The 10,042-nt window shown below is 34.7% G+C and overlaps 1 protein-coding gene across 1 annotated transcript; it reads right to left on the bottom strand.

Annotated features, from left to right (window-relative positions):
* Window positions 1–289: 289 nt before the first annotated feature.
* LOC131049565 (E3 ubiquitin-protein ligase UPL3-like) lies at window positions 290–7,254 on the bottom strand. The gene is made up of 17 exons (XM_057983626.2): window positions 6,910–7,254; window positions 6,587–6,697; window positions 6,386–6,502; window positions 5,971–6,141; window positions 5,712–5,873; window positions 5,427–5,606; window positions 5,229–5,350; window positions 3,884–5,132; window positions 3,284–3,374; window positions 2,060–3,192; window positions 1,752–1,982; window positions 1,547–1,651; window positions 1,287–1,367; window positions 1,135–1,203; window positions 832–960; window positions 650–742; window positions 290–538 (listed from the first exon to the last, which is right to left on the bottom strand). Exons 1-17 carry the CDS (start codon window positions 7,252–7,254, stop codon window positions 473–475), a joined length of 4,455 nt encoding a protein of 1,484 aa, XP_057839609.2. The 3' UTR covers window positions 290–472.
* Between the last annotated feature and the right edge of the window lie 2,788 nt (window positions 7,255–10,042).

Below are 10,042 nucleotides of genomic sequence, written 5' to 3'. Positions count from 1 at the left end.
CAATTTAATTTATAAAATTTTATGAAATCATAATAAATTTTAAAAAAATTAAATTATTTTCCAATAACAATAATAGAATTATATATTTCTGATAAAATAAATATACATTATCTAACTTTTTTATCATTTCATAATAAAAATAATGGAATTATATAGTTCTGATAAAATAAATATACATTATCTAACTTTTAATCATTTTAGATGTAAAAAAAAGTTCTTATATACAGATAAAGCGCCAGCAACAAAATGTTGTTTCACTATATTATTTATAAAATCATGTATTACAAGCACAGGCCCAATATATAAAACCAATAATGAGTTACAGGTACAGGCTTAATATGGAAAATCACATAATGAATTAAAAGCACATGCTGTGCAGATTTTCAGATATCTTCTTCATTTTTGATGTTGGTATGGAGCACAAACACTTGCGAACTTGTGGAATAATTCGACACAAAAATCGCCCCTGTTTTTATGAGAGATCGAAAGATCCTTGCCCTTCGGTAATGGCATATACCAGTTTATCACGCATTGTCTCCTGCAATTATTATTATTGTTATTATTAGAAATATTTTCTACCATAAACAATAAACAAAGAGCCATTAAAGAAAGTATAAATGTCCTTGATTGAGTGGGGAGGAGGCCAAACCTTGGTTGAGTATGGAGGAAGTTTAAGGTAATTTGCACAAGTCATAGCACTCGGCAAATCCATATCAAGAGTGTCTGTTAAATTTGTAGGATTCTGCATTCAAAGAAATATGTTTAGAACATGAAAGATTCAAAGAAATCTCATAATGGAGTTAAACATGTAAATGTGAGCAATGCACTTACTTTGCGAACAACAGTCAATTTTGGATTTAGAGCACTCAGACCCCCTGGAGGAAGGTTTGGAGAACCAGTAACAAACTGCAAAAATGCTCTTTGCAGCTTTGGTGTGAATGCTGCCACGATCTCAAGAAACTTCAGGAAATGGGGAAAAAAGCATGTTAGGGTATAGCAGATATAGGGTTTTCACAGTCTCAAAATTTTGGAAAAAACAGAGAACTATTCTGAGAAAAAGTAAGGGTATTGTTTAAAGAAAAGTAGAAAACACTCTAAGAATCCATACATAAGAGCTGATGAACAAATACTCACATCCAATGCGAAAGGACATTGAGCAGTATAACCGTGATCGAATTTGATGTGATCACATAGCATTTCAGCCTGCTAAAAGAGCTTACAAGTCAAGATCAGACATTGACAGAGAATGTAAGATACAAACATCAATTAAACCACATTATACATACCTCCCATAAGTCACGCTCCCCACATATAAGAGTTTCCAATTCCTTTTCTGAAAATACTTGCAAAGTCGAGATGGGAAACACCTGTAATCGATAGAAATAAGCATTCAATCAGCAATCATTCCATAAAAATGCACATGATATTTTGGGCAAATGGATTTTTTTATAAATCAAATCTAGAATTAGTTCTGCAAAAATTACTAAAACCAATAGATCAAATTGATAAAAACAAATCTAGAGCTAGTTCTAATGAAAGCTTTCACCTGATTAAACCCTTTTCGGAGGGCCTCAATTTGTGGCATGATTCCTGAAGCAATAGTTGCATCCACAGCCAATGAAACATACTCATCTATGTTATCTATGGTAACCTGCAGAAAACAAAAATAAGATGAATCCAACTAGAAACAAAAATCCTTTATATTATAGAAAGGTAACTTCACCACAGAGATGAGTATTCTTAGAATTTACCATGATGCTGCTCCCTCCTGGTTTGAGAGGGTAGTCCGGGAAGCCAGGAAGGGTGAAATCAAAGCAAAGGTTTTCAATTTTTGCACCACGGTAATGTAAACTTGATATTTCTTTGCTCTTATCATCTGTCATTGACTCCAAGTATTGCTTCCGAGCAGCAAGAGCTTGCATTTCTTGCAATATTGTTCCTAGCCCAATGTCAAAGTACTTGATATCATATAAATCAAGATCCTGTAAGCACAAATAACTTGTCAGTTCCAATTGATACCCTAAATTGAAAGAAAAGCTGTATCATCAAAGAAGCTTACATTCCCAAGAAGCAGCTTATAAAATGCTCTGGAAAGAGGCAAGTCCAGAAGTCGGCCATCCTGAAGAGCTTTAGCCATTAGAAACCCAAGAAGGGTGAAATTCTCTATCACTTGAAATTTTTCTGTGTCAGAAGACTCTGTATGAGGTGAGTAAGGACGAGGGAATAATCCCAGAGATGCCTGAACTGATTCCTCTGCATTTGTCCTCCACATTCCAATTTTACTCCTCTGTAATTCATGACTTATAAGTGTGTAGAACTCAAGAGTTGGACCCAGACCGCTGCCAACCTCATTATTATACTGAATTTCAAGGGCAGCCTTCTGCCCTCGGCACAAATGCATCACTTGTGCAGCTGCCTTTAATACATGCTTTCGTGAAACACGAACCTTTAGGCGTGGTAGCCTAACAGCATCATTGTTTCTCAAATAGGGATCTGGAGGAATCTTATGTGATGCACAAAGCATAAAATATTGCCTTCTTATCTCAAATGGAAACAAAAATGGGCAGTTTTCAATCAACTGGTTATACCAATTTGGCAAACCGAAAGTAGCCAATGCCTCTGCATCTTTTAGCAGATATGCTAGCTTTGGAGTCAGCTTGCCACTAAAAAATTCTTGTTGAGGAACTGTGGGACCATTAGCTTTCAATTCATCTATGCTTTTCAATCTCCCTTTTGCAAATGCATCAGATAAGCTGTTAGCTCTCAAACAAGGAGCTAATTTGTTTATTTCATGAAGAATTTGAAGCAGCAATAGAATATCATTTGTGCTATCCTTCTCTCCTATATTATAGGGGAGCGTTCCTTGCAAAATCTTGCCAATACAAGGCAAATTCTTCAATTTCATCAGTCTAGCATACATTTGATGTGTTTCACTCAAATTCCTTTCTCTCGGTGTGTTTGCTTTCTTATATCTAATTTTATGCACTTTATGCTGAATCGATTCATTTATCCATTCTGAATCAGAATGACTTGGATCATCTCCTTCAACTTGCACACTTTTTTTAATTGCTTCATATACTGTTGATGATCTATCTAGCAGTTTACCTGCAATGAAAAAATTCAGCGTAGGATGTTCCCTACTTCTGCTGGATCCTTTTGAACAAATAGATGATGCTCTTATTGTTGGAACAGCTGCTGAAGAATGAAAAAAAATGCCCATTCAATATTAGAATTCCCTTCTATAAATTCTCAATTTTTAATGACTTAATGACTACAAACTAACCTTCTATTCCACTTGCATCTGCAGGATCCCTCAACAAAACGCCATTCGCCCCATCCATCACACAAACGGAAGTTGGTTCTTCCAACGATTCCTGAGAATACATATAAAATGGTGAAGACAATAATCAGAGCCATATACAGATATTTTAAACATATTTGCATTATCATCTATTCTCGTATTTTTCTCTGCAAATAGGATATGTCAAGATTTTCAAAATATTACTAATCATTGTCATGATTCATCCATAGCCATAATCTGTCAAAGCTCAACAGGACCAGCATAAAGATCCTACTTTTGGAAACAAAAAGTGCATCAAATGGGCACTAAATAGAGCATTAAACACAGGAGCATCAAATAAAAACTGGCATCCTTAAACACGAGCATTAATATTATTCTTACAAATTAAGTACTGCGTATTAATCCATCAATCATATTGTGTACCGTTACCTTTGATTTATTAAAACATTTAAGAAGGTTGCCAGCAGCTTGTTATTTAAACTTTCACAGTTTTCATGGGCATTCTACGTCTAAATAATGACCAAAATGTAATTATATAAATCTAGGAGTCAGTTGAAACCATGGAAAATCATTCTTGCATACCTCATCAATAGATCCTCCTTGCTCTTGTTTTAGTTGTGGTTCTCTCTCTAAGGCATCTCCCCTTGAAGCCCCAATTCTTATTTGTGTGTCATTGAAATCAGTTGTAACACTGCTTGAGACTGATTCTCCTCCTTTCGATAGTGTAGAATTGGTAGAATTTTCCGTTGTGGTTGATGGCCTTGATCTTGCTGAGGATATTCCTTCTGCAGCAGCTTCTGTAGTTGTTACATGGGTACGAGGCTCAGCCACGCTACTAGTACAAGTGGTTTCAGTTTTATTTATCTGCAATCTACGACACAGATAATCTTCAATATCAGCGATCCTAGCCAAAGGCTCTACATATAAAATATATCGAGGGTGTTTACTCAGAGATCTTTCTTCTTGTGCTCTACACAACCGCACTTTTAGAGGATCATTATTGTATTGTATAGGAAAATCTTCGGAGGAAAGTGCATCCTGCAGCTTCCGAATTAAAACAGTCAAAGGAGTTTCTTTTCCATGAACAATCAGAGGAAGAGAGATATCAACAAATGTCTCGAGTCTTTTCATTGTTTCTAACTGATGCCCAATGGAATCAGCTTTTAACATCTTATCTCTTTTCAAGTCCCTGCCTGCAAAATAATTTAGTAAGGATACCACGACGCCACTTTTAACAAACTCAAAAGTTGATACGCCATCATCTTGGCATAGTTCGGCCAGAATATTAGCAATGATTGATGGTATTTCGTTGTTATCAGGGACAGCACAACTTCTTTTACCCTTTCGTTTTGATATCCCCATACCCTGTTTGGCGTTGCCTTCAAATTTGCCATTTAAACCATAGTGACTATTATATACAACCCTACTCTGTTTGGCCTTCTTTGATTTACCCATCAAATCACACAAGGCCCAATCTAACTTCTTACAAAGATTTATCAACTTGCAAAAACTTTTTGTAGCTCTAGCCCCTGAATTTGAAACAAAGTATGTAGCCTTAAATTGCTTTGCATGAGCACTTACAATTTCTTTTATTTGATTTGCTTCACTTTCTTCTTCACTTTCCGACCATGTATTCCATGTTGTATGAGTTTTATCCTCTCCTGAGACAGTGCTCCCTGTAGATATAAGTGTACCCACTGCATGAAAAACACCTTCTCTCATGAACATATTGAACATAATGTCCGGAAGTTCCTGAATTAAAATTTCCGCCATCTGTAATGCTGCAAGTGAAATTTCAAAATCTTTGCCTGATAAAATTCCCGCCAAAAATCTGCAGATATGTGAAAAAACAAGTAAGTTATGGGTGTTGAAATATAAAAGCCAGAAGGTAAACATTTAAAAAATGACTGCACCATGTGAGATATACCTTGATATGTTGGTTTCCTTGAATAATGGCTTCAAAATCTCCGGAGTGCTGAGGTACAATAGTTTGCTGATAACTTTCAGACATTGGCGGCTAACTTGAACATTGATGCTTGAACCATATATCTGCAAAAGCATTGACAATTATATACCGCAAAGTAATGTTAATGCTAAACTAGATTCAATTTATAGTAATTGTTACCTGAATCATAAGTGGAAAAAGATTCATTCCAAATTGCACCAAAAGCTCAGGTTTTTCTTGAAATAGCTTTTCTCTAGCGGAGTTATCTCTATCATCACGTTCATCACTGGTGGGAAATGAAATTTTCTCATTGGATACCGATGGAAGAAGATCATTCACAAAGGAGACAATCTTCTGCAACTGTGGGAAAAACAATGTCGAGTCAATTAACAACTGTCCTGAAGTCTAATAACAAATATACAAATTGAACATGGAACAAATATCTTTAAAAAGAGGAGAATGAACCTGATTAGTTGAATTGTTTGAAAACAGAGGAATTGTCATCTGCGATACAATGCCAGAAGCAGTAAGAATATCCCTAAGGATGCTAGAGATGCCCATTTCAATCATTTGTCCTGTCAATACAGCAGAAGCACTTGCACATGTTGAAAGCAGTCCAATCACAGCCTGGAGCAAACCAAAAGAGTTATTTGAGCACTTCCAAATTAAAAAAATCACATTAGGATTCAAATGCCCGTCATCCAAATAATCTGAAAAAAAATACCATGAATCCTGGTGAACTAAGAGATGCCTGGCCACTGATTGAGTTGGTGACAGATATCAAACTTATAGCTTTGGCTACCAGGCCATAGTTAGAAATCTCTTCTAAATTCTTTTGAGAAGCAGCTGCAGCTCTTGCTATTTGAGATAAACAGACACAAGCATGTTCTACCATCTGAAATCCAGCACATTTTTTATTAAACAGTACTCCCATTATTAAGTGAATACTGAACAAGTAGCTAAATAACAATATCTTGAACTAAGAGAACTATACCACATTGACCCATAACACTGCATGAAACGAGAAACTAGAGATAAAAGTGACTACATCTTCAGATCCCAGAGTTCAAGACTACAGTGTATAATGGCAATCTAAAGATAATCTAACAGTCTGTGGAAAATCAGAATTTAAAAGGTACCTTAGCATCAGGATCTGATAAAACACCCAACAGTATCGGAACTTCTTCCATAACCAAACCAATGGTAGATGGTGAAAGCTCTAAGCTAATTTCTGCCGCAGTTGACAATGCATGTTTCTGTAAAATTTTAAATTTGTTAGCCACAACATGTAATTCAAAATTCAGAGAAATGTACTAAGAGGCCTTAGATTAGAAAACTACCTTAATAGCACTAGAAAAAATTTCCAGATTTAACAATAGTGCCATAAAAGCACCATCGCGAAGGCAGTTAGATGCACGCCTGCGAGAGATCTTCTCCAATGCCAGTACAGACTGCAGTGCAATGGAAGGCACCGTTATAATAAAATATATATATATCTCAAATTTGAAACTACACAAACTGCATTGCATGAAAATATATAGCGGTAGTTTTTGATTAATGAAACATGAATTTTGAAAGGGTTTTAAGCATTAAATCTCATCAAAACAATAAAGATAAAATGTAAAATTGCTTTAAACTTTTAAATTAAAAAGCATAAACATACCTCCTCTGCTAAATCCAAGTAATATGAGGTGAGCAAGTGCTCACACATTACTGGAATCGCACCTTCGAAAACAACATTCGAGCAATACCAGGGGAAAATATCACAAATGTATGTTAAACTTCTAGTAGCCAATAGTTTTATTTCAGGACTCCGCTGCTTTAAATACCTTACTAAAATTGGAATAAAAGAATCCACATGAAACTCTTCAGACGCCATAGCCAGAATTTCGCAGAGGTTAGTCAGAGCTGCAATTTGAGTGATATCATCTGCTTCTTCGTCTTGCAGAGTACATAGAATAGAGTGTAACTGAGAATTAGAACTTCCCAAAAGAAAATCCTGCTCCATTCCTGCGAATAAAATAGCGCTTCAAGAATTTAATTGTATATTGTTGAGAAATTTTAATCAATTTTAGAGAAGTATTTACAGTTTCCCTTTGTTGTTTTTCAATGGTGAAACTCGACTTCTATTTTTTTGGAATTAAATAGACTTGATTTTCTTAGATTGAAGTGAGCCGACTGTTTGAAATGAGTTAAAAAAGCGCACTGTTTTATTAATTTTATAAAATTAATTTTAATTTATTTTTAAATACTATGATAATAAAGTATTATAAACATCTTCTTAACCTAATGGTCGTGGTTTCCGGTGGATTGATCGACGTACTTTTTATATCTAGTTACGACTAGATCGTTTCAAGATTTGTTTATAATTACTTGATAGATAAAGTCGGTCGACATTAAGTTGACGATCTTTGGCTCAGAAGATATGTGGACACTGGCATTTCACGTGTGTGTGTATTCAATTGGCATGAACTACTTGCCTGGTGTTGTATCCCCTGGTTTGATGACTTGCTATTTAACAATGGAATGCCCTCATTTTTCCATCAAACATTTGCTTTCTTCACTCGGTGACTTGCTATGGAGACCCCAATTCTCCTTGAAGCTTCCTATCGATAGATGACCTTCCTAGGTGAAATCACTGACATACATCTGCAGGAGGTCCTCTACTTTCGACACCCTCTTATTCTTCACAACCTTAAAAGGATACTGGGGAAGGAATTCCTTATGGCTTATCATAGGTATAGAGCCAATGTCGATATCTCGACCTTTTTCCTTGCAATGGTGATATACATGGGGACTAGCAAGCCAGCTGTTAACTCAAATGGTGTTTAAACATCGCCTGTTGGGGGGAATTGATACTGCATTGGACAATATTGATGCCAACCTGAGAATACCACTTCCCCAAAATTATTATATGTCCTTGGGCAACGGGGTGGAGGCGAGGAAGTTTGTGATTGTGAACTCTCTGGACTTTGATGCTCTTCAAGCAACCTGGCCTGCCATTACCAAGAATATTGAATTTCTGCTTAAAGCGGCTGGCATTCAAAATGACTTCACGTCGGAATGGAGGGCAAAATTTCTTCAAGATGAAGAGTTAGCGGGTGCTGATGGATTTGGGATTCTAGAGAATGGAGATTTGGTTGATGGTAATGACTAGGGGTTTAGGCTTGGCGAGGAGTGGTTCCCAAATGACTACCGATTCCCTAGGGAGAAGGCAGAATCGACGGCTCACTCAAACTGTGGCACTGAATGCCCTATTGTCTTGGATGCGGCTCATGCTTCTGTGGATGTTGACTTTGAAGACTCCCATTGACTTCGGTTGTCACCTCTCTCTGGCTTCTCTATTTTGGTTATTCTCTTTTTTTGTTTAAAGGCCTCTGTTATCTGGCATCTGATGTTTTGTACTTATCCAGCCTCCATTGCTAGTATTTTTGTATAAGGAATAGAGCTAGGGTAGGGGGTTTTCTTCCTGGTTCTTTCCCCCTACCGCTCTCACTGGATCAAGCCTTGTATTCTCTTATTTTGATATTATAAACATCAAGTTCATGGAAAATTCAAGGACATATCAATGATATTTGTAGAGTAGTTATAATATTCTATATTTATATATAATATCTATTTCATTTTCTATTAAATGTATTATGAGCTTACATTGAATGATTGATAAATTTATTGAGATTTTTTCTAATTTAATTATTTTTTAAATTATGATATTAGAGTATTTATTGAGATTTTTTTTCTAATTTTTAAAAAAAATATTATGGTATTAAAGTATTATAAAGACCAAGCATGACATATCAATGATATTTTTAAAGTACTTATTATATTTTGTATTAATATATAACAACTATTGCATTTTTAATTAAATGTGTTATGAGCTTACTTTGAGTGATTCATAAGTTTATTGAGATTTTTTTGTAAATAAAATATTTATTTTATAAATATTACAAATAAATAAACAATTATCTAAGAATTTTTAATATAAATATATTCTCTTATCATTAAAAGTTGATAATTATTGAATATTTATTTAAAAAATAATTATTTACAAATTTTGTAATTTAATATTTAAATAAATATTTACAATAGATGAAAGTTGTTTATTAGTAAACAATAATTATCTTATATATATATATATATATATATATATATATATATATATATATATATATAGACACACACACACACATTATATAAATAGATAAAAGATATGTATGTGTATGTATATGTATTATTGTTTATAAGGATAAACATAATATCATAATTCTAATTGTGCTCGTCTTATTTGTAAGCCAATCTTTTTTATCTAGTGGAAGAATTCTCTCCCTCACTGCGTATTAATGTTTTTTGAAAGCTCTATTCAAATGTGTGGGTTCAATCTAAGAATATTTTAGTGAGTTCATCTTTTACTACTACTTTTAGGTTTGACTTGGATACTCTAATGCCCATGGCTCCTAATGATGTGCCTTCCTCTTTTCCCATCATGGTTACTTTGTTATTTATTTTGGTTGCTCCTAAGTCTCCATTAGTGCTATCACAACTTCTCGTGGTCCTACTATTGATCCTCACATTTAATTTCTCCATCTGATCATTCTTCTCCCCAGACACCTATGGTCAAGTCAATTATAGAGATTTATTATCATGTTATTCTATATATGGGGACCCTACAAAATATGTTTCATAGACTATTTTGCAAAGGAGTAATAAAGATCTTCTCAAGTCTATCTCACTCACACATAAGGGTGAAATGTGTGTAGTTACCTGGAGCTAGATCTAACATTGTTTAGGCTTTCTTT

This window comes from Cryptomeria japonica, chromosome 7 (assembly GCF_030272615.1).
Source record: "Cryptomeria japonica chromosome 7, Sugi_1.0, whole genome shotgun sequence".
Lineage (NCBI taxonomy): Eukaryota > Viridiplantae > Streptophyta > Pinopsida > Cupressales > Cupressaceae > Cryptomeria > Cryptomeria japonica.
This window is presented reverse-complemented; position numbering and strand designations above follow the sequence as displayed.